This window comes from Sorex fumeus, unplaced genomic scaffold (assembly GCF_029834395.1).
Source record: "Sorex fumeus unplaced genomic scaffold, SorFum_2.1 ptg000030l, whole genome shotgun sequence".
Taxonomy (NCBI): Eukaryota; Metazoa; Chordata; class Mammalia; order Eulipotyphla; family Soricidae; genus Sorex; species Sorex fumeus.
In genome coordinates this window covers 21342140-21366661 of record NW_026606087.1, presented here as the reverse complement: position 1 = coordinate 21366661, position 24522 = coordinate 21342140, and the positions used below count along the sequence as shown (strand labels likewise).

The window sequence follows — 24522 nt, the reverse complement described above, 5'->3', positions numbered from 1 at the left end:
CAGCTCTGAGCCCATGCCTGGCACTGGGGCTCACGGGTGTGAGGTGGCGAGTGAGTGCTTCTTCCAGCTCCTTCTTAGCAGGGAGGCGCCGAGTGATGGAAACCTGGAGCTGCCCGTGTGGTGTCCAGTGGGACTTCACGTGCCAGCCTGGGCAGTCTCAGTCTGAGGCAGGGCATCAGGGAGTCCCTGGGCAGAGCCAAAGCCTTGCTCCGGCCACAGGGATTCCGACCTCGTGCCTGAGCCATGGGCTTGGCGCCTTCCGGGACCTGGCAGGCACCAGGCTGGGGCCAGGGGCAGGGGGCAGGGCCTTCTCTGTACTAGACGTGCACACCCACCTGCAGGAGACAGCGTCTACGGTTGGGCCCCGCGGCCCCGTTCTTAGCTCTGTGCATGGACTCTGTCTTTGGGATTGGGAGTGGTGACGTCAAGCCTGTCCACACGGGCTGAGATGACACTGTCCTACAGAGCCTCAGTTTCCCTGACGCTGGGGCCAGCGAAAGGCATTTATGATACTTCCAGTGTTGTAACCTTGAATGTACACATGCATGTGTGTGCATCTCCATAGGGGAGTGAGTGTGTGTGTGTGTGTGTGTGTGTGTGTGTTTGGGTGTCTGTGTATATCTGAGTATGAGAAGGTACCTGTGTAAAGTGAATGTGTTGGAGTGTGTGAGTGGGGGGTGTTGTATGAGGTGTGTGTGTCTGGTGTGTGGCTGTTAAGTGTGTGTGCGTGTGTGTGTTTGGGTGTCTGTGTACATCTGAGTATGAGAAGGTACCTGTGTAAAGTGAATGTGTCTGTCTGGGGCTGGAGCAGTAGTACAGCGGGTAGGGCGTTTGCCTTGCACATGGCCGACCCGGGTTCGATTCCCAGTGTCCCATATGGTCCCCCAAGCACCGCCAGGAGTAACCCCTGAGCATCGCTGGGTGTGACCCCAAAAAAGCCAAAAATAAAATAAAGTGAATGTGTCTGAGTGTGTGAATGGGGGATGTTGTATGAACGAGGTGTGTGTGTGTGTCTGGTAGGTGGCTGTTGAGTGTGTGTGCATAGGGAAGTTGTGTGTGTGTGTGTGTGTATGCGTGGTGTCTCTGGGTAGGTATGAGTGAGTGGAGGTGTTATGAGTGCATGTGTGTGTGTGAGGTTTATGGGAGAGGGTGTTGTGTGAGCATGCCTCTGTGTGTGTGGTTGTGTGTCCCTCCCTTCTCAGTGGCTGTCCTCTCCCCTTGTCCCTGCTTGCTCCAGCCAAGCCAACCCCGCTGGACCTGAGGAACAACGCCGTCATCGATGAGCTGCCCTTCAAGTCTCCCATCACCAAGTCCTGGTCGAGGGCCATGTGAGTGGGCGTCGGGGGCGGGCCTGGCACTGAGCCCCAGGTGTGAGGAGGGCCACCCTGACTCTCTTCTCCCCTTCCAGCCACAGCTTCTCGGCCAGCTCCTCCCAGTACTGCCGCCCCATCTCCACACAGAGCATCACCAGCACCGACTCGGGCGACAGCGAGGAGAACTACGTGCCCATGGTGCGTGCTTATGCCTCCCTCCTGCCACTCAGGCGGGAGAGCTCCACGGGAACCCCCGCACGCGCACGTGTGTGTGTGTGTCCTTAGGTATATGTGTGAGAGTGTGTATGCATGTATGTGTGTGTGTCTGAGGGTGGGTGCCTGTGTTTGTATGTCTGAGTGTGCACTTGACTGTCCTTGTGTCTCGGGGGCACTGAGCTCTCTCTAGGGAGTCGTGGGGCAGAGAAGGCAGCCTCTGGGGTCCCCGGAAGGCGGGGCTGGAGCACCTCCGGAGAGAGCCCTCACGCCCAGCGGGAGATGGGCCTGGGTCAGGGTAGAGGTGGCCATGCAGAGTGAGGAGATGCAGCAGGATGGTGGGCGGTCCAAGGTGGGCGGGCACCAGTACAGTTGGGCGGGCCAGATCCCAAAGGCCCTGGGTGCTATCTCCCACAGGTGAGTCAGGACTTGTCCTGGGCAGGACAGATGCTCCTGTGACCACACAGATGCTGCAGCCTCAGCACTGGGGACCTTGCCCACTTTTCGAGTTGGCTTGACCCTGAGAGTCCGAATGACCTTCCGTTAGGCCTGAGTTAGACCTTGAGAGGTGGCTTGACCTTGAGCCTTAGTGGCGTGGGGGTTAGCCTGTGAGAGCTAGCTCCTCCTTCAGGCCTTGCCAGAAGGAAAGATCGTCCTTCCCTGGGCGGAGCTGCCTGTGTGGCCTTGAATGGTGTGAATGGACGCCCCGAGGGGCACGTGTGTAGCTCTGGGTCAGGGCAGTTGGTGCCTGGCCTGTGAATTCCCGGTTTCCCCTGGAGGGTGATGTTCCCTCAGCTCACAGCTCTATGGGAAGCAGGGTCCAGTGGCCACCCAGCTGGGCAGCAGGTGGTAACTCTGGCCCTTCCCCCTCAGAATAAGGCTCGGGGCCTGAGTGAAACTGGCCTGGGCAGAACAGGGTGGCGGGCAGCCCAGGGCAGCAAGCTCAGGGCACAGACCCACTGTGCAGGAGCCTTCCACATCCAGCGCTATGAGAAGTGGCAGCGAGAGCAAGTGTGAGCACCCGCCAGTGGGGTTCTCTGGGCCGCTGCCCTGGGCGTGGGCCACAGGGTGGACCAGGAGGGCACAGTCCTTCGTCAGACAAGCACACCAGTGCCAACAGCCTTGGCTTCATCAAAGGGCCGTTATGAGGGCCTGTGTGCATTTATGTATGTTCACACGTGTGCATGTGTATTGTGTGTGTACATGTACACTTGTGTATGCATCGCATATGTATCTGTGTGTGCATGTGTGTGCAATCGCATGCATGGTTTTGGGGGTTTTTTGTTGTTGGTTTTGCTTTGTTTTTGTTTTAGGGCCACACCCAGCAGTGCTCAGGGCTCACTCCTGGCTCTGTACTCAGGGATCACTCCTGGCCGTGCTCATAAGGGATGCCAGGGATCGAACCCGGGTCTGCAGTGCGCAAGGCAGCCTCTCTGGGCCCGCAATCCCTCGTATTTGTGTGTGTGTGTGTGTGTGTGTGTGTGTGTGTGCGTGCTTTGTTATGTTGGGGGTGGGGGGTGGGGCAGGGGTGCACTTCTGGAAACCGTGCAGTGCTGAGACCCGAGCCCCGTGGCCCACGCGCACAGCAGCTCTCCAGCCCCACTGCAGGGCTGCAGCGTTGCTGAGGGGTCTCCATGGCGCGTGTGCGCCTCAGCCCGGTGCTCCCGAGGCCCCCACCCGGCTGCCCCTGGCAGTGACCGCTCCCGGCAGTGGCCAGGTCGGCTCAGGTCTTTTCCTTCCCGCCACAGCAAAACCCGGTGTGTGCATCTCCCCTGCCCAGTGGCAGCGGCAGCCCCGCCCACAAGAAGAGCAGTGGCAGCGTGGACTACCTGGCCCTGGACTTCCAGCCCGGCTCCCCCAGCCCACACCGAAAGGTGCCTGCAGGAGCGGGTCGGGGCTCGAGGGCGGGGGCGGGACCAGGTGGGAGCGGGGCCGGCCAGGAGCGGGGTCGGGCGGGAGCAGCACTCAGGCTGGGGCTTGGACCCTGAGCTGGGCCAGCACCTCCACCCTGCATCACCCTACTCAGTCCACTCCGCCACGCCAGACCCAGGCTCCCACCAGCCACTGGCGTTGGCCACAGAGCCAAAGGCTGCCCACAGAGAGACCCAGGGATCTTTTTTTTGTGCCTAGCCAGTCCCAGAGAAACCCCATCTCCCCCCCCAACACACACACACACACACACACACACACACACCCACCCCCTAACTCCCCTCTCCGCCACAGGCCAGTGACACAGCTGCCAGAGGGCACAGAGGGGTCTCTTGGGTCCCTGCTGGAGGGGCTGTGCGTGTTCCTAGGGAACTAAGAGCTGGGTGGTGCTTGCGGGGGCCCATTTGGGGGCTTGGGAGATGGAGGTGGGGGCTGCCAGCAGAGGCCGGTGCCTCCAGGAGGGAGGGGCTGTGGGGTCCAGGCCTTCGGTGGCACTCTCAGAACATTCCAGAGGCAGGTCTGATGGCCCACGCATACCCCTTCCCGCACCTCCAGGGGACCTGAGGCCACCCCTGCCCGCCCCTCCCCACCACTCACAGCCCCCCTCCCGTCCTGCAGCCCTCCACGTCCTCCGTCACGTCTGACGAGAAGGTGGACTACGTGCAGGTGGACAAGGAGAAGACGCAGGCCCTGCAGAGCACCATGCAGGAGTGGACAGACGTTAGGCAGGCATCAGAGCCGGCCAAGGGCGCCAAGCTGTGACTGCGCCCCCCACCCCCGACTAGCCCCCCCCCTGCCCCGCCCCTTTGCCTTGGCCACCCCCCTCAGCCCCACCATGCTGCCGCTAGCCTTCCGAGCACTTGACATCAGGGACCTGGACCCTGCCCAGGGCACTGCTGCCCACATGGCTGCCTCTGGACCTCCGAGTGGGGGCTGGTTCTCCGCCATAGTTACAGGTCCCCAAAAAAAGCATCCTCTGGCCCTCACACCTGGCTCTCCACTGTCCTTGGAGGGAGGGACGGGGACCCAGCCAGGTTCCAGCCCGGAGAGACCCCCCGAAAGGTCAGGTCACCCGCTGATGGGGCTGCTGCAGGGCAGAGCGGGGTGGACATGCATGTCCCCCTTTGTTTAGGGGCTGGGGGACAGCACAGACCCCAGGAGATGGAACTAGGGGGGAGGGTAAAGCAGCTGTTTGGGGGGGGGGTCCTGCTGTGGTGGGTGCCCCGTGGGAGAGGCCAAAGGCTAAGGACCAAAGGGATGAAGGAAGACAGGGGGCCGTTAAGACCCCAGGAGACAGGCTTGGGCCCCAGGACTGGTGGGCAGCTCTAGCACAGACCACCCAGGGGGACCCCTGGGGCTGGGGCACCGCAGGGAGGTGGGACTGGGCACAGATGGTGCAGGGAACGAGATGTGACAGCAAGTTGCCGGAGAAGGAGGGGGTGCAGGTGACTGATGGCAGGTGAGAAGTGACAGGGAGGAGAGGGGCCCGGCAGGGCCGGAAGTGGAGGGATGAGGGGAGGAGCGCTGAGCTGGTAGGGGCCGCCTGGAGCAGTGCCCGGGGCGTGGCCAGCCGGGGCAGAGAGGACCCGGGCGGACCTGGGTGTGGAGCCGCCGTGCCAGGTGAGCGAGGGTGACCCTCACCCGCCAGCCATCCCAGGGCCCCCTGACCTGGTTGGGGGGACAGCACTGACCCTCCTGGCAGTGAAGCTCTGGGGACGAGACAGCAGGAGGGTATCACCCAAGCAGCAGCCCTCGGGAGCCAGTGCCCATGTGGGAAGTCCTGGGGCCCGTGGCTACCTTCCTGAGGTGGTCAGCCTTCCTCTTCCTCAGTGACCCCTGTGACCGGGAGGCCCCCTGAGATGCCGTTCTAGGGAGCCGCATCGGCCGGTGGCTGCAGGAGAGGCACTGGGGACACAGCTGTCACTCGGTGTCCTCATGGTCACCGTGAAGGAGGACACTCTGGCGGGGCCCCAAGGGAGCTGCAAGTGGACAGTCACAGGGTGCCCAGGGCAGGAGGGCTCCAGGGAGGGGTTGGGGGGGGGTGTCCACATTACCAGAGAGGCTTGGGTCCGGCGGGGAAAGGCAGGAGCCATTGGAAGTGCTCCCCCAGAGGGGGACACGTGAGGACCCCTGCCCTGTTTCCCCGTGACCCCGAGGGTGACACAGTGATGTCCACACCTGAGCGTTCCAGGACGGCAGTGACACAGGTCTGCAGGTCGGTGGTCTCCACCCCTCCTAGGGTGTAGAGGGGTCTGTGGGGGAGACTGGACTTGCACGCACACACAAACACACACACACACACACACACACACACACGATTCGGAGCCCCCATGCTAGAAAAGGGCCCCCAGGACAGAGACCCCAGAACAGGGATGCCTTGAACACGGGGGCTCAGACGAGAATGAGGGCAGGAGCAGGAAGGGGGGTGGGGGGGACACCCATCCCATGTGCCTGCCCTGAAATGGGCTGGACTCTGGACTCAGGCCCCTGCCCACGGTGTGAGGGGACCCCCCTGCCCCCACCTCTCCCCAGGGCAACGGGCACACATCAGCTGGCAGTGAGCATGGTGACCGGCACAGGGAGTGCACCCACACTGCCCCACTCCGAGACAGAAGCACAAGCCCCGAGCCATGAGCTGGCCCTGGGGACAGCTTGGGGGGGGGAGGGAGGGGGAAGGTGTCTGTCCGCAGAGCGGCGGCCGGGCCACAGGGTTCGGGGCACGTGTGCGTGTGCGTGTGCGTGTGTGTGTGTGTGTGTGTGTGTGTGGGATGTCCTTCGAAGCTTCCCCACGCCAGCCAGAGGGGCAGGGCAGGCCAGCCTGGGGCCGTGCCCCGTGACCATTTAAAGTTGATACTTACTTTTTCAAATCGCTGTTGGTGCCTAATCACTTAAGTTATTAATTTATTGTTTTCGTTTAAAAAAAAAAACAAAGGGAATCGTAACCCGTTATTGATTCTGTGAGGGGGCCGGGTGGGGAGGGAGCACTTGGGGCCCACGGTCCCTTTATACTGTGGGTCCACACAGGACAACAATAAAGTCAGTAGAAGTGACAACAGAGGGTGCTGGAGTGTGTTTCGTCTCAGGGATTAGGGGTGGCGGGAAAACGCACACCTGGGGGTACACGCTCTTGGTCACACACACATATGCACGTGCGCTGACACCGTCACACATACTCATACGTGTACACCCCGTGGCTTTGCCACATGGGAGCACTTTAGCTCGGGCCCAGGAGCATAGATGACGTCTCAGATGGGAGACAGCTCTGATGCTGGGGATGTAGGGATGGATTTAGGAGTGACTGTCCCAGCTGTCCACCAGCAGGGAGGGCATGGCCTTCGGGCCCAAGCCCCTCTCTCGCCCGCTGCTTCTGTTCTCCCCTGGAAAGGAGCGCTGGGTTACCGCAGACTGACACCCCCTGGCCAGGAACTCAACAGCGGGCAGGCGCCCCACTCAGAACAGAAAGTCGCCACACCTCGGCCACTCCCCCAGCACCGATGGGGGCACCTGCATCCATGACCTGGTCCCATGAGGGCCCAGGAGCTCAGAGTGGGTGGGAAGAACCACGTGGCCCAGCTTTGAGAACTACGTTTATTTCTACCGGAAACCTGGGTTTCGTCTCCGTCACGAAGGGGCCCTGAGGTGGCAGGCACACTGAGGTCGGGACGCCCCCAGCCAGTGCTGAAGCCCCCCCACCACCCCGAGGTGCTGAACCAGCAGCTTCCTCGGGATGGACAGACCCTGGCTTCTCAAGAAACAGTCTGCGGTGGCCCTCGCTCACCAGAGGGGGTGCAAGGAGCATGTCAGGCACTGAGGCAGGCGGGGTGCGTGGTCCCCGCTGGGAAGGGGTGCGCAATGCTCTGGGGGGGCGGGGAGCCGGGGCACAGGGTACCCACTGGGGGGGGGGGCGCTGCACGTTGCTCTTGAGGGGCGTGGGGTCCCCTACTGCACGGGCTGCCCCGCCCTCCGCATTGCTGCGGGGAGGATGCTGAGGGATGAAACAGGACAGGGGTGTCTCGTCTCCCTCCTGCGAAGCTGCTTCCCGCTGGTCAACTGCGCCTGCCCCCTCCCGGGTACCAAGCTAGCGGCGGGGCACTGCATCCTTCGCAGTGCCCAAGGGCCTCGACGGCCAAGGGGGCTGCGAAGCCGCTGTCTGCTTGCCGCGGCCTCGGAGGGTTGATGCTGCCCGCTGCCCCGCGCTCCCGGACCCCCAGACCCTCGATTTCTCCAGGGGGGCGCGCGCGCACGCGCGCGGGGTCAGAGTCGATAGGCCTGGTGGGTGTGGGCGTCTGGGCACACGCGGTCCCCCTAGAAGACCAGTCTGTGGAAGTCTCCGCTGCCGCCGCCTCCCGCGGGGTTGCAGCCCCCCGGGGGTCCCTCGTCTTCATCCTCGTCCTCGTCGGAGCCCCGGCCCCAGGGCGGCGGGGAGGGCGGCGCGGTGATGTGGGCCGCGCGGCTGCGCGCCTCCTGCTCCTGCTCCTGGCACGGCACGGGGGGTGGGGGGTGATGGGGGAGGCGCTGCGTCACGCGGGGCGCCTCCCGGGGGTGGGGGGCTACACCGCACGCCCCCCGGGAAGCGGCGGCTCACCTGCAGGTACAGGGCGTTGTCTCGGGAGATGGCCTCCATCAGGTCCCGGTGCAGCGCGGGCTCGGCACGGGACCTGGGCGCGCCGGGCTCGGCATCACCGTCGCCGTCGCCGTGGCCGTGGCCGTGGCCGTCGTCGGGGGGCCGCTGGCGGTACAGGAGCACGTAGGCCGTGTCCTTGGGGAAGAAGGAGGTGACGTTGCTGACCGACTCGAAGGAGGAGAAGGACACGCGCGTGTCGTTGAAGAGGAACCACTGGGGCGCGGGCCGCGGCGCGCCGTCGCGCGCGTAGCAGTAGTAGTGGCCGCTCTCCGAGGACAGCCCCGAGTGCACCACCACGGCGCACAGGTCGTAGGCGCGCGCGCTGCCCCCGGCCAGCGGCAGGCGCAGCAGCAGCGGCAGGGCCACGTCGTCCAGGATCTTGCGGCGCCGCCGCGTGCGCGGGTCGAAGGCGAAGCGCAGCAGCGTGAGGACCAGGTAGCGCGGCCCGCGGCTCAGCTCCACGGCGCGCTCGGCGTCCTGCAGCGACGCGCACGGCTCGCAGAAGTAGCGGTTCTCGGCCGTCAGCCGCTCGGGGCACAGGAAGTAGTTGAGCAGGTCCAGCACGGAGCGGGGGCCGTCGGGGGCCGCGGGGGGCGCGGGGGGCGCGGGGGGCGCGGGCTCGGCGCGCGCCTCCCCCGGCTCTCCCCGCGCGGCCTCCTTCTCCTCCTGCACCTCCTTCTCCTGCGTCTGCTCCTCCTTCTCCTTCTCCTCTTCCTCCTCCTGCTTCTCTTCCCCCTTCTGCTTCTCCTTCTGCTCCTTCTCCTGCTCCTCCTCCTCCTTCTCTTCTTCCTCCTCCTCCTCCTCCTCCTCCTGCTCCTGTTTCTCCTGCTCCTCCCCCTCCTCCCGCCCCTCCGCGGGCTCCTCCCCTGCCTCCCTCTCGCAGCCGCGGCTCTGCCCCCCGGGATCCCCCCGGCCCAGGCCTTGAAGGTCCAGGAGGCTGGGGGGCGCGTCTCCGGTGATGCAGTGTTTCCGCTGCCTTGGCGCTGCCGCCGGAAGGTTCTGGACCCCGACGTCGGGCGCAGGGAGCACGGCGGAGCCCAGGCGGCGGCGGCGCGGGCCGCGCTCCGGCGGGGGGAAGGCGAGAGACAGGTCCGTGAAGTCCTCCTCCCGGGAGGAGACGTTGAGGCATCGCAGGCAACGGATCCTTGTCACGATCTTGCCCCCAAACATCCTCTCCACCGACGTGGGAGCGGGGAGCGGGGGCTCCTCCGGCGCGCCCGGGGAGCTGCACTGCTTGAGCTTCTGGCAGATCCTGGCTCCCGTCTTCTCCTCCTCGTGCAGCCTGGGCAGGGGCGGAGGGGGCGGCAGAGGGTGTCCGCAAGGCACGTGCATGCCACATACATGTTGTGTCCATGCAAATGCACATACCCGGAGCACAGGCCCCAAGCCCCCCTCACACTGACCTGCCTCCAAGCAGCCCCCTTCTCGATCCTTCCACATGGATGCTGCACAAGCCAGCCGAATGGGACCTCCCCCGCCCTCCAGGCCAGACCTCTTGGGGGGGGGGGTCCCTAGACCCTCCTCACCGATCCAGCAGGTACTTGAGGTACTCAGAGCAGTCCTGCTGGGTCCCAGGGCTGAACCAGGGGGTCCAGGACGCAGAGAGGAAATTCTCTGGAGAAATGGCTGGCCGCTGCGGGCAGACGGGGACAGCAGGGACCGGCGGTCAGTAGCGCAGGAAGCAGGGCAGCACTGCCCTGGAGAGGACTGCTCTGCACCCCCCCCTCACCCCTGCGGCCCCCTACCAAAGGGCTTCCTGTCCCCAACTCCCTGTGTCAGCCCCATGCCACCACACCGCTAGGTAGGACCATGGCGGCCAGCAGCCCCCCCACCCACAGAGCTGTCGGCCTCAGGCTCCCTCTCCGTTACCACTGTCCCCTCCGAGATGCTCAGCACCCGGGTGCCTCTGTGATGCTCCTCTGTGTCTCAGCAACCCCTCCCGCCCCCATCACCCTTGTCACCTGTGTGTGCAGCTTCCCCAGCGGTGAGGACAGAGATGGGGTGAGGGCCAAGAACGCTGCTTCCTCATCCCCTCTCGGGGCCTGGTCCCAAGGATGGGGTGGGGACCTGACCCCCAGGAACGGGATGTCCCCCCACCCCCAAACATACACACATATACAGGACAGGGCAGGGACCTGGCCCCAGACCGGAGCAGTGCATGCCACCAAGCCTGGAAGTGTCCCTGGACAGCAGGTTGGAAGCGTCTCCTCCTGCCAGGGGTACTGCCGGCGTCTCCCCATGTGTCGGACCATGCCCCATCCCCAAGTACCCCAGCCAGAGGCGCAGGGGTGGCAGCAGAACCTGGCCCTTGGCACTCACCTGGCTGTGCTCCAGGAAGGCAAAGAGCCACTGCAGTTTAGTCATCAGTGGCTGCGAGTTGTTCTCAGTCAAGCGGAGCACACAGTGGCGGAAGCTTCCGGACAAAGGAGCACTGGGGTGAGCCCGGGACACCCCAGCCTCCACCTCCCTCCACTGCAGGCAGCCCCGGTGCTTCCGGCTCCAGACCGGGCCAGAGGCCAGGAGCACTGAGTGAGCTTGGCCCAGACAGCCACAGGACACTGGGGTCTCCTCTGACCCTCAGAGCAGGGCTGGCCGGACTGTCCCCATCTGGGTCCCAGCCTGTGCCTCTCCGGCTGCGCCACTCACACACCCTCCCTGCCTCCCTGGGGAGCAGCCGCTCCCACCTCAGCCCTCCAGCCACTCTGACCCTCGACCCACAGAGGAGTGGGGGGGAAACTGTGGGAAGAGGGGTGCAGAGCAAGGGAGAGGACGCTGATGCCCAGCTCTGTCCCTGTTCTCCTAAACAGCCCAGGGCAGGCAGATATGTGCTCTCTGCACCCCGAGCACTGGCCAAGGTGGCCCCTGCAAGGAAGGCAAAGCCCAGGTTGCATCTTGAGAGCTCTGAGCCAGCTGCTGATGGTGGAACCGCTGGGACCATGATCCCATTGGGCCTGTCAGACCTAAGCTGCCTATGGAGGGAGCAGGCTGGGGGGTCAGGAAAGTGAGGCTGCGCCAGACAGCACCAAGGAGTCCCAGCAAGCCGGACACAAAGCCCTTTCACTGGGACTTTCTAAGAAGATGTCCAGGGTCTGAGGGGAGAGTGGAGCCCCCAGGGAAGGACTTGCCTTGCATGTGACCAACTGGGGTTCCATCCTCAGCATCCCATATAGTTCCCTGAGTCCTGCCAGGAGTGATCCCTGAGCACAGAGCTGGGAGTCAGCCTGAGCACTGCTAGGTGTGACCCCAGCAGTGAGATCATTCAGAGGGGAAGGTGTTTGCCTTGCCACCCACCAACTCCAGTTACTCCAGTTCAATCCCCAGCGCTACGTAGGGCTCAAGCACCACCTGAGGGCACTCCTGAGCACAGAGCCAGAATCGCCCCTGAATCCCACCAGGTCGGGCCCCAAACCAATATCCCCTGCCTCAAAAAAAAAAATGAGGACACCTGCTGGAAGTGTCCATCCGCTTATGAAAAAGTGAATCGAGGCACCTTACATCTTTCATAGACTCTGAAAGATGGGGGCTGGTGAGATAGGGCAGCAGGTAGGGTGTTCGCCTTGCGCGTGGCCAACCTGGGTTTGATCCCCAGCACCCCAGAAAGTTCCCCGAGCACCACCAGGAGTGATCCCTCAGCAGAGAGTCAGGAGGAAGCCCTGAGCACGGTCAGCTGTGGGCCAAAAACAAAAAACCTGAAAGATGGCTCTCAGAACTGAAAGCAAAGCACAGAACTGCAAAACTGTTAGACGCTAATGGAGAGGTCGGAGTGATGGTACTGCAGGTAAGGCGTTTGCCCTGCATGTGGCCAACCCATGTTCGAGCCTTGGCATCCCATATGGTCCCCTGAGCACCACCAGGAGTGATCCCTTAGTGCAGTGTCAGGACTAACAAACGCCTGATCACCTGGCTGTGGCCCCCAAAAGAACAACAACAAAAAAGGAAGCCAATGGGAGGTGGGTGAGGACAGATGGCGACGGACACTGGGTGGGGATGCCCTTCTAAATGCAACGCCAAAGACTCGCTCTATCATTGAAGGATTAGTAAATGCTGATTTCATTAATGTTAAAAAAAACACCCACTCCTCAAGAGACAGGGGAATTAGAAGACAAGCCACAGACTGGGAGAGAAAATATTTGCAAAGGTACAGCTCTTAAAACTCAACCAAACCATGGCGGAGCAGTGGTACCGCAGGTAAGGCACTTGCCCTTCACGTGGCCAACTCAGGTTTAATCCCTGACATCCCATGTGGTCCCCTAAGCATACCAGGAGTGATTCCTGAGTGAGGAGCATGGAGTGACCCCTGAGCACAGCTGACACGCAACCAAACCCTTCCCCTCCAAAAAACCAATTCAAAGAAAAAATGCAAAACACCTTTTTGTTTTTTGTTGTTTTTGGACCAGAGCCACATGCAAGCCACATGCAAGCTACCTGCGACGTATTCGATATGCCAAAAACAACAACAATAACGTATCTCATTCATCTCATTCCCCTGACCCTGAAAGAGCCCCCAATACGCCATTGGGCTATGCTAGCACGCGACAGGGACGAATGGAGACGTTATTGGCACCCGCTCAAGCAAATCGATGAACAATGGGACGACAAGTGATACAAGTGGTTTTGGGCAACACCAGCGGTGGCCAGTGTGTAAGCCAGCCTTACTGCTGGCTCTGCACTCAGAAATCACTCCAGGTGGGGCTCAGGAAACACAGGGGATGCTGGGGATCAAACCCCCAGTCAGCGGCAAGCAAGGCAAGCACCCTACCTGCTATTCCATCTCTCCGGCCCCTGTCCGAAAGGCTGCCTCACCAGAGAAAAAAACACAGAAGGCAAATAATCACATGAAAAGATTCTCTACCTCAGGGGCCAGAGAGACAGGACAGCAGGTCGGGAGCTTGCCTTGGGTTCAATCCCCAGCACCGCCACATCTGGTCCCCAAAGCCCATGAGGAGTGATCCCCGAGTGCAGAGCCAGGAGTGTAAGCCCTGAGCACAGCCGGGTGTGGCCCCAATTAACCCCCCAATACATTACATACGAATTACATAACATTCAAATATATAGCCATCCACAACAACAAAAAAGCATCAGACATACAAAGCCACAGGAAAGTCCGACCCAACTGAAGGAAAAAGAGAGTTAAAGGATGCTGTCCCTGAGAAGTGGCAGGTACATCATAAAAGGATTGAACATCATGTGCTCACAGACTAACGGAAGATACGTTGCAAGTCACACCAACCGTGTGTGAACAAAACAGCGACCCGCAGACAGAGAAGTGGACGGGGCCAAAGGAAATCCTGGAGCTGCAACAGAAGTAACTGCAAAAAGCAAAAATCTCTCTACAGGAATCAAAGGCAGATCTGAGCAAGCAGAATCGATAAACTCTATGAAAGAACAACGAGGGGCCAGAGCAATAGCAGGGCACTTGTCGTGCACGTGGCCAACTCGTAGTCAATCCCCGGCACCCCATATGGGTTCCCCAAGGAGTGATCCCTGAGCACAGAACCAGGAGTTTAAAAAAAAAATCAAAACAACAAAACCAAACACCATGACTGAAAAATACAAATATGAACTGATGAATAAGAAAATAAAATAAAAATAAACCAGGCAGGTGGGGAGGGGAGGTAAGTCAGAGAAGGGACCAATATGACAATAACAGTTGGAGATGATCACGCTGGACAAGGACTGAGTGTTAAAAGTAGGTAAAGGGGGGGCTGGAGCAATAGCACAGCGGGTAGGGCGTTTGCCTTGCACACGACTGACCCGGGTTCGACTCCCAGCATCCCATATGGTCCCCTGAGCACCGCCAGGGGTGATTCCTGAGTGCAGAGCCAGGGGTAACCCCTATGCATCAACAGGTGTGACCCAAAAAGCAAAAAAAAAAAGTAGGTAAAGGGATATACCTGATAACATTTCAGTTACTGCTAAACCACAATGCCCAAAAGGAGAGAAGAAGATAGGAGGAGGAGGAGGAGGAGGAGGAGGAGGAGGAGGAGGAGGAGGAAGAGGAGGAGGAGGAGGAGGAGGAGGAGGAGGAGGAGGAGGAAAAAGAAAGAGTGCCTGCCATGGAGGGGGGAGGGGCAGTCATGGGAGGGAAATTGTGGACACTGGTGCTGGGATGGATATTAGAATACTGTATGACTGAAATCCAATCATGAACAGCTTTGTAAGGGTATATCTCACAGTGACTCAATAAAAAAATTTAATATAAATTAAATAAATAAAAGTAAAGTAAAGTAAAGGCCCTCCCATTGGTCATCGATTTGCTGGAGCGGGCTCAGTAACGTCTCCATTGGAGACTTTGTTGTTACTGTGTCTGGCATATCGAATACGTCACGGGGAGCTTGCCAGGCTCTGCCGTGGGGGCGAGAGACTCTCGGTAGCTTGCCGGGCTCTCCGAGAGGGGCGGAGGAATCGAACTCGGGTCGGCCATGTCGGCTGTGTGCAAAGCAAACGCCCTACCGCTGTGCTATCCCGCACGGCAGAGCCTGGCGAGGAAATCGATGAACAACGGGAGGGCCTTTACCTTGAGGAAATAAATAAAAAATTTAAAAAAATAACCCAGGCAACACTGACATCGGAACTGAGGCGACATGAGGTAGGGACAAAGGATAGAGAATAAAAGAAAGGAATGTGGGGGACGAAGAGGTAACACGGGGGCCTAAGTCCTTATCCTGTATGTGGCTGACCCTAGTTCAATCCCCCACACCACCAGGGGTCACTCCTGAGCACCGGGGGAGGAGGGGGGGATGTGACCCATAGACAGACAGACAGGCCATCATCGGCAAGCCTTCCCGTCTCACCACGGTGCAGCAGTGTGCAACTTCCAGCCTCTCCGCAAGAAGCAAGGCTTGGAACTCCCATCTGTCAGGCCCTGGAAGAGCCCCCCAAATACCAGCCCAGGGAGGCCACAGAGCCCGTGTGGTGGCTCAGAGGAGCTGCATACGCTCCTCACACAGGCCCATTCCGTCCCCAGCACCACACATGGTCACTTACCACCAGGCATGACCTTCAGCTCCCCAGCAAAAAATACAGCCGTCCCCACCTGCTGAGCTCATGCCTGCCAGCCGCATTTCCTTCCTCTGCCCCCCACCCCCTGCTCCGATGGGGCCAAGCACGACCCATCTGGGGCACCCCAAGCACGACACATCTGGGGACCCAACCCCGCAATCTTTGGCCAAGCAGAGCAGCAGTTCCAAGCTTGCCACAACTGGGGAGGGCGGTTAGGATGGAGAAGGGACCAGTGTGACAATGAGAGTTAGAAATGGTCGCTCTGGGCAAGAACTGAGCGCTGAAAGGAAGGAAAGGGACAAACGTGATAACCTGTCGGTGCCTGTTTGCAAACCACGACGCTCAGAAGGAAAGAGAGTGAGAGACAGAGAGAAGGGAAGTTGTCTGCCATAGAGGCAGGCTGGTGGGGTGGAGAATTAGCAGGAGGGAAACTGGGGACACTGGTGGTGGGAAATGTACACTGGTGAAGGCATGGATGTTGGGACACTGTAGAACTACAACCCGACCATGAACAACTTTGTGACTGTGTATCTCATGGTGACTCAAAAAAAATATTTTAATGTAAAAAAAATGTCTCTGCAGAGACAGTGGTGACCTGCAGGGACTATCTGGAGCCTGTTCTCCACCCATGCCAGGTCATGGAGGTCCGATGCACATTTCCAGGGCTCTGGTCTCGTGGTTGTGACCCAGAGGACAGATGCCTTAGCTCTGGTCAACAGAACTTGTTTTCACGGGCTCATGAGGATGGGAGAAAACAAGGAGACAGTTCCTGTTCCTGATGGGCCAAGCACCAGCACCAGCACCCAGAGGTGGAAGCCCTTCTCCTCAGCTCCCCTTGGCAGAAGCGTCCTCGAGCACTGTGCTGAGGGCTTTCACTAGCTGGAAGCAGGTGGGAATATCCCCTTGGAAAGACTTCCAGCTCTTATAGCTCCCAGCACACCCTCAGCTACCGAGAGCAAAGGAGGCTCAGTCTGGGCAGACACTCTGTACGTGGGCAGCCTGGGTCTGACCTCTACCCCTGCTGCCGAGACGCAACAAGAACGATCCCTGAGCACCACCCGCTCTGTCCTCAAAATCTAATAAAAGGGCTGGAGTGATAGCACAGCGGGTAGGGTGTTTGCCTTGCACGCGGCCAACCCGGGTTCGACTCCCAGCATCCCATAGGGTTCCCCGAACGCTGCCAGGAGTAATTCCTGAGTGCACAGCCAGGAGTAACCTCTGTACATTGCCGAGTATGACCCAAAAAGAAAAAAAAACCCTAATAATAATAACATAGTAGGCTAACTGGATCATCACAAGGTTGGAGAGAGAACTGAAAACTAGGGCATGGGGCTGGAGCAATAGCACAGCAGGTAGGGCGTTTGCCTTGCACGCGGCCGACCCGGGTTCGATTCCCAGCATCCCATATGGTCCCCTGAGCACTGCCAGGAGTAATTCCTGAGTGCAGAACCAGGAGTAACCCCTGTGCATCGCCAGGTGTGACCCAAAAAGCAAAAAAAAAAAGAAAAGAAAAGAAAACTAGGGCATGGGGGGCCAGAGTGATAGTACAGTGGGGGGCAGGGCACTTGCCTGGCACGCAGCCAAGCGGGGTTGGATTCTCCACATCCCATATGGTTCCCCCTTCCCTCCCCAAGCACTGCCAGGAGTGATTCCTGAGTGCAGAGCCCTGAGCATTTGGCCCCAAACCCAACCAAACAACAACAAAAAACAAAAAGTAGAGCATGGTTGAACAGATTCTTCGAGACCAGGTCACTACCTACATCAAATCAGAAAAGGTAAATATTTATTATATTTAAAAAAAACACAGAATCAAGAAAAATGATCAAGAAAACAGAGGAATAGTTTCCAAATTCAAGAACAAGGTAAAACCTCAGGGGGAAAAAAAGGGAGGGGGGGCACATCTTCAAATGCTCAGGGCCTGCTCCTGGCTCAGTGCTCAGGAGAGAGCCCTGGCACTGCTCGGGGACGTGGTGCCAGGGACCAGAACCAGGGGGACGTGGTCCTGCAGCCAGTCACATGTAAGTGGCTTTACCTCATGTGTTCTCTGCTCCAGAAAAGAAAATTCATTTTTGAGAAAATGAAGGTAGGCGACTTACCTGAGGCCATAAAGATGCCCACCACAGAAAGACGAAGAACAGTGAGGGAAAATCACACTACCCAGAGCCATCTAGAGAGGCACTGTGATTTTTTCTTTCTTTCTTTCTTTTTTTTTTTTTATTAAAAATATCGTTTTTTGGGTCACCATGAGATACACAGTTACAAAGTTGTTCATGGTCAGACTCCAGTGGCATTTGCTGGAGGTTCCAGGTGGTACTCAGGGGCCGGGACCATCCCAGTGACCCTTGGCTAACCAGGCCAACAAGTTTAATTCTGAGGGTAGGAAGCTGCTCGGGCCACTCGGAGGACACCTAGGCTACCCCCACAGCACTCAGGGGGCCCGGGGGCCCAGGTTTGTGCCTTGAATGCCACCTAGGATCTATATTATCCCCCAAGTCTCCCAAAAGCACCATGGAGCCCCAACCCACAGCAAGGTGAGCACCGCCACCCCCTCCCCCCAAAAAGAGAATATAATCAGGAACCAATGAGACATTCATATATACCCAGATCCACAGTGACAAGGAATTGGCCAAGAGTCACCAACTGCGGGACAGACAAGAACATGCAGGGCTGGAGTGAGAGCACAGTGGGGTGGGCGTTTGCCTTGCACGTGGCCGACCCGGGTTTGATTCCCAGCATCCTGTATGGTTACCTGAGCACCGCCAGGAGTAATTCCTGAGAGCATGAGCCAGGAGTAACTCCTGTGCATTGCTGGGAGTGACCCAAAAAGCAAAATAAAAGAAAAAAAATAGAACATGGGCCCTTAACACAGTCTCATCAGCAGCAGGCCCTGGCCGGGGGGGGGGGGGGTCCTCCTGGGGTGAGAGCCAGTGTGGACACGCTGTGTCGGGGTGGTGTGTGCCACCACACTCTGCTGTTCCCACAAGGAACCAAGAAGCTGCTTCCCACAGATTCCTCAGAAACTCTCCCTTGCCAGAAGCCAGCACGGAGCTTGTGTGGCCCCGGATTCCCCAAGAAAGCTACAAAGTGGGGACCAGCACGGCGTGGAGTGAAGAAAGACCTGCTGTGCACACAGTCCACCGAAGTCTGATGCCTGGCATCCCACACAGGTGCCCAGCGCCCCACCACGAGTTAAGCCCTGTGCCCAGATGGGTGTGCGGCAAAAACGAATACAAGTTGGGGGATGCTTTAAACAATGCAGTGCAGAGGCATCTGACAGAGAGGGGAGTCAGTCCACTAGGAGAAGACAAACGCTCTCTGAGCCCACTCACGAGAGAGCCTGGGAATGGAGTAACGGGGAGCCCGGGGCTGGTGGAGGGGAGCCTGGGAGCTGTCGGGAAAGCACGGGATACTCCAAAGTGTCCAATTACAAGCCAGAGAGGGTTCTGAGGTCAGACTCAGGGATGGCTATCCAGAGGACACTATCCCAGTGAACTGGCCACTTCAAAACGGGCAAGACAGTTCTCCTAGAGTATGCTTCAACACAAATTTGGTTCAAGTGTCGATTTGGTTTGGCCTGGGGGACAGATCTGGTGCTCAGGAGGTTGGGGAGGAGGGAGTTCCCAGAGGCTCTGGGAGACCGGGCTGGGGTGGAAATCAGATCTAAGTTTCCCAAAGTGCTAAATATGTCGACGATAGCCACAACCACACCGCCAGAACCCACGCCAGGCTATTTCACTCAGGGCGTCCCAGAGGCGGGTGGGTGAGACCCCTCCCCACCCCAAGGGAACCAGCCTCGGCAGCCGAAAACCTCCAGAACTCAATCACCGCCACGCTCATGGCCACTCTTTACACGCTCAGGCCAAGCCTCACCCACGAGTGAATCTTTTCCTGGACTGCGCAGCCACAAATGCAGCATTTTTCATAGGACACACCCTACCCATACTGCAACAGTACCACACCACATTTGATGGGACTCAAAGCAGGAGGCAAACAACCTTAGAGGGAAATATTATATTATTTCGATACTGCTTTGGGACAGGGAGTGGGGTCCGGGATGGAAACACCCAAAATATGGCGATGGGAAGGTGTAATGGTGGTGCGATTGGTGTCTGAATATTAAATGTAATCAAATATTGTGAAGTACTTTTTTTTTTTTAGCTTTTTGGGTCACACCCAGTGATGCTCAGGGGTTACTCCTGGTTCTCCCCTCAGGAATCACTCCTGGCGGTGTATGGGGGAACATATGGAATGCCAGGGAATTGGACCCAGGTTGGCCACATGCAAAGCAAACACCCTACCCACTCTGCTACTGCTCCAGCCAAAAACTGAGTGAACTACATCACAAAATAAGCACAGCGGGTAGGGCGTTGGCCTTACAAGCGGCCAACATGGCCGACCCGAGTTCGATTCCTCCGCCCCTCTCGGAGAGCCCGGCAAGCTACCGAGAGTATTCGATATGCCAGACACAGTAACAACAACAAAAAAAAATTAAGTAAATAAAATAAAATAAATGTGCACAGCCTTTCAAGCTGTCTCCTAGGAAACCCTAAGATATCCAACAGCATGACGGAAATGAAGCTTTATTATTTCTCTTTTTTTTCTTTTTTTGGTTTTTAGGGTCATACCCAGCAATGCTCAGGGCTTACTTGTGGCTCTGCACTCAGGAATCACTCCTGGGTGGGCTTGAGGGACCATATGGGATGCCGGGGATGGAATCTGGGCTGTGTACAGGCCGGTGCCCTCCCTCCAGTGCTCTCGCTCCGGCCCTGCAAGGGAGTTTTAAACGGGCCCTGCGCTGGATTGGTAACCCCTGGCAGTAAGAATTCTATTGCCTGGTTCGGTTTTGGCTTGGGGTCAGTGCCCAGGGACTACATCCAGTTCAGCGCTTGGGGGTCACTCCCGAGGATGCTCTGGGGAGCAGCTCTGCCAGGGACTGGAGCTGAGCCCTGCCCTGAGCTGTCGGGAAGGGGCTAACCCCAGTGTGCGTTGTGGAGTTCCCATCTGCAAGACCCAGCCCGGGCCCTGTGGATTCTCCGAGGAAAGTGTGTGATGTCGACCCACGCCTGGCCGGGGCAGTGCCAAGCCCTGTCTCTGGTTCCCACCCTGGTATAAGCATACGGCAATGCCCAGGGGCTGCAGGCAAACCCAGCCCCCTGCCCACCCCAGCCGGGCCCCACCCCAGGCAGGCGGGAACCCCGAGCAGCACCTACTCGGAAGCCATGAACAAGGCCTGCAGGACGCTGTTCACGAAGCAGGTATTGCCCAGGTTGATGAGGCCGGTCTTGCCCGTGTCTGACTTGGCCATGAGTCGGGGATAGAAGCCGGCCAGCTCGCTCTTCTGTGAGGTCCAGGCGTCCTGTCCCAGAAGCTGTTTGATGCGCTCCTCGCTGGGAATATGGAGGTCCTGAGGAAGCAGCACGCAACAAGAGGTGGAGGCACAGCAGGGTCAGCGCTAAAAAAAGATGTCACCTCTTCTGAGAAGCCTTCCTGGACTACAGCCCAAGGGCACTGCCTCATCCGCGTGCCAGTAACATGTGGGAACAGACCTCTGCCTTCAGACTTGGTCTCCGCCCTCATGCTCCCCCAGCCGCAGGCATTGCTGGAAACCATACCCACCTATTCTGGGCAGGGGCTCATTACTGGGGCGGGGGACCCACACAGGGAGAACAGGTGACAAGGGGCATGAGGGAAAGCCCTGGGCGCCTGGTGAGACCAGGCAGGACCTGAGAGTTATCATGGAGGGCTTCCTGAGGGAGGTGGCACCAGAGCTGTTCAAGAAACCATCAGCACTCATGGCTTGGGACTAGAAAAGGATTCGTGGTTATAAAGGAGGTGCCTGTGGAGACTGGGAGCCAGCCAGACAGGAGCGGGTGGCCGGGAGCACACGCGGGGCCGGGGCTCACCTTGATGGCCTCCATGACGGGCGCGTACAGGTCCGGGAAGCCAGGAAAGCGGAACACCATGCAGTGTACCAGCTCGGCCAGCTGCTCCAGGCAGCTGCTCCCCGAGGCGGAGCCTTCCTTCAGCAGAGAGGCCACCATGGCGGGCAGGTGCGGGAGCAGCTGGGGGAGAGCAGAGCGGGTGAGGCTGGAGGAGTCGGGGCTCCTGACTGCTCAGGGATCACGCCTGGCTCAGGGGACCGTATGGGAACCCGGGACTGAGCCCCGGTCAGTCGTGTTGAAGCAAGCGCCCTCCCCGCTGGACTCCATCCTGGGTTTAGAGCCCCGAGTCCCGAGCTCCAAAAACAAACACCAAAACGTCTCCCGGGCCGGCTCTGGGAGCGGGTGAGTGAGCGGGTCTGTTCCAGCACACACGTCAGCCCAAGTATCGGAGCTGCTGTTATTCCAGGCCTGCTCCTCTCGCCAGGCGGGGGGAGGCATCAAGGACCCCTGGCCTCTACCCATGAGGGGTATATTGGGTCTCAATTTCCTTTCAGTCCTGAGACCCAGGTTCAGAGCCGGGCTATTAGCTAAAGAGTAGCAAAGATGACGCGTTGCAGAGAGCACATGCAGGGGTCCCCAGGAGAGAGAGAAGCCCAGGAATTAGAAGGACCTGCACACCCCACGGTGCCCGACTCCCAAATGCAATGCTGGGCCCTGATCTGTTATGTTTCTCATATTGTTCTCTGTTTTGGGGCCACACCCAGCAGCGCTCAGGGCTGACGGCTGGCTCTGTGCTCAGGGCTCACTCCTGGTCACTCAGACAATATGGGATGCTGGGGATCAAACCCGAGTCGGCCGTGTGTGTGCAAGGCAAGTGCCCTACCTGTACTATCGCTCCAGCCCCCTGAGCCCTGATTCTTGACCCCCAGAGAGAGCCTGCCCGGCGGGGGCAGGTGCAGAGGTGCGGCAGGGGTTGGGATGAGCAGGTAGGCGGGGGTCGCTGGCCCTCACCAAGTGGAAGGCCTCATGGGAGTGCTGGAAGGTCAGGAGCATGTACTTGAGGACAGACAAGGCGGCTCCCCGGACGATCGGGTACAAGAGCTTGGAGAAAACCTGCAAGAGAACAGCCAGAAAACCCCAAGCCCACTCACCCCACCGGAAGAGGTCACCGGGCAAGGCTGCCCGAGAGAGCCCGCACCAACACCAACCTTCTCGATTTTGGCCAGTGACACCTCGATCAGGATGCTGAACTTCTTCACGGAAGCCAGGCCCTTGAGCAGCGCGATGATCCACTTGTCAATGTTCTTCCCCAGGGGCCAGGACACCCAGTCAATCATCCTGGGGTGTGCAGAGACTGTGACCCAGACCCCGCAGGCCCAGGTCCCTGCCGCGGCCCCAGGGTTGCTGGCTGGTTTGCTTTCGGTTCTTGGGCCACCGGGGCAGTGCTCGGGGATCATTCCTGGCAGGAGGGCTGGGCGACCCTGTGCGGTGCTGAGGACAGAACCCGGGTCGCCCGGCCTTGGGGTCCCTCCACACCACCCCAGCAAACCCTGACAGCTTCCTTCCTCCATCACTGCTAACCTCGGCTATTACAGGGGGGGGGGGGGGAAACGGAGGGTCAGAGCACCTCCCCGAAGGCGCAGGCCCCTTCGGCCGGCCCCCCAGCCTGACGGGGTCCGGGGCGGGCTCTCCGCCTCTGGCCCAGGCACGGGGCGCACGGACGCGGGCCCGAAAGGCCCGAGCGGTCGGTCGTGGCGCACAGGGGGGCTCCTGGGAGCGGGATGGGCCCACCCCCGCCCGGACCCTCGGGCCACCTGCCGATGGCCGTCAGCATCTGGGAGTCGGTCACGCTGTCGTCGTTGCTGAGGTTGCGCACGACACTGTCCATGAGCTCCAGGGGCAGGTGCTGGACCACACTGGCCAGGGCGCTGGACGGGGGCTCCTCGTCTGCAACGGGGGTGGGGGAGGCTCGCGCTGGGCCCGGGGCAGCCCGCCCGCCCTCCCCGCGCGCCCACCCGCCCGCACCTGCGGCCGAGATGACGGCGAACAGCTCCCGGAGGCAGGGCAGGACGGCGGCGGGCTGCGAGCGCCACAGCTGCGCCAGGAGCGCGCTCACCTGCTGCGCCTGCTCCAGGAACTGCACGGCGCCCGCGTCGCCCTCGGCCGGGCAGCGGAAGGCGCCGAGGCAGCGCACCAGCTGGCGGCACAGGAGCAGGCGCTGCGGGCCGTCGGGCAGGCACTGCGGGTGCCGCGCCAGCAGCCGCGCCAGCTGCGCGCACGCGGCCGGGCCCGGGCGCTCGCCCGCGGCGCGCAGCACCTCGCGCTGCAGCAGCGCGGCCAGCTCGGCGGCCGCGGGCCCGGGGGGCAGCAGCTGCAGGCCCAGCTGCACGCAGGCCAGCGCGCGCGCGCCGGGGGGCCCCGGGCCGGCCTGCAGCAGGCGCAGCACGCGGCGCGCGCAGAAGAACTCGGCGAAGGCGGCCGGGTGGTGGCGGCCCGCCACGTGCAGCAGCTGGCAGCCCACGCGGCGCCGCAGCTCGTCCGCGCCGCCCACGTAGAGGCGCGCGCCCAGCGCCAGCAGCGCCAGGCACTGCTCGCGCTCCAGCGGCTGCCGCGCCGCCGCCTCCAGCACGCGCCGCACCAGCCCCTGCTTCACGCTGGCCGGGTACGACGACGTCACCACCGCCTCCAGGATCTTGTCCATGGCCGCGGCCCTGCGGGGGTGGGGGCGGGGGAGGGGGCGGTCAGCTGCGTGCGTGCGTGCGTGGCGCGGGGTGGGCGACGCGGCCCCCTCTGCGCACTGCAGGTCGCGTCGCCCGCCCGGCTCTGCACAGCTCTGCCCACTTGCCCGCGCGCGGGTACCAGCGGGGTCTCGGGGCGACGGCTCAGAGCCGGGGGGGTAGGGTGGGGGGCGGGTCCGCTCCTGCGGGGCAGGAAAACGGGGGTGGGGGTTGGAAGGGGGGCGGGAAAATCTTAGATCCAGAAAAGGGTGGGTGGGTTCCGAGTGACGGCCAAAAGGCAGCCCATGCGCCCAGCGCGCACCCACCACCGCGCCTAGGCCGGTGCGCGCGCGCCCTCCCACTGCCAACACCCTGTTTCGGAGGTCTCCCGTCACCCACCCCCAGTGGCAATTCAGGTTCCCTCACGGGAACACCAGGTCCTCACTGTGTACAAGGCTGAGGCTCGGGACGACTTCATTCATTCCCACCCGCTCCTTCATGGACCAGACCGTCGGGACCACTGAGCGCGGAGTTGTGTGAGTTCAACCGTTCCCTGCCACGCACAACACACACCTGAGGGCCTCTCCTCCACCTCCCGGCCTCTCTCACTCCGGGATCATGCGGCTCTCCTGCCACGCGGCCCCCAGTGCTTGCCTGACCTCCCGGTTTGTGTCAAACTCCTGCTAACCCTCTCCCAGCTTCCTCTGCCTGGAGCCAGCCTCCTTCAGGGAGCTCTGCAGAAACCATGCCACCTTTGTTCTCTGCAGTCTGCCCAGCACCTGGCACAGCCCCTGACGCCCGGGAGGCATGTGCTGAACGAACAGATTCAGTAGACAGCGCTG

General features: G+C 60.5%; 2 protein-coding genes across 2 annotated transcripts in view; one reads left to right on the top strand and one right to left on the bottom strand.

Annotated features, from left to right (window-relative positions):
• The window catches only part of GAB2 (GRB2 associated binding protein 2), a 170975-nt gene extending 166732 nt beyond the window's left edge, over window positions 1-4243 (top strand). The window contains 4 exon segments of the mRNA XM_056115937.1: window positions 1238-1328; window positions 1409-1511; window positions 3275-3400; window positions 4074-4243. Coding sequence (XP_055971912.1) covers window positions 1238-1328; window positions 1409-1511; window positions 3275-3400; window positions 4074-4217 — 464 coding nt within the window. The 3' untranslated portion in view covers window positions 4218-4243.
• A 3469-nt stretch (window positions 4244-7712) lies between these two features.
• On the bottom strand, window positions 7713-23674 carry USP35 (ubiquitin specific peptidase 35). Its single transcript, XM_056115837.1, has 10 exons — window positions 22989-23674; window positions 22778-22910; window positions 22172-22301; window positions 21975-22076; window positions 20985-21143; window positions 20292-20485; window positions 10399-10492; window positions 9606-9712; window positions 8041-9361; window positions 7713-7931 (listed from the first exon to the last, which is right to left on the bottom strand). Exons 1-10 carry the CDS (start codon window positions 23662-23664, stop codon window positions 7761-7763), a joined length of 3087 nt encoding a protein of 1028 aa, XP_055971812.1. The 5' UTR covers window positions 23665-23674; the 3' UTR covers window positions 7713-7760.
• Window positions 23675-24522: the final 848 nt, after the last annotated feature.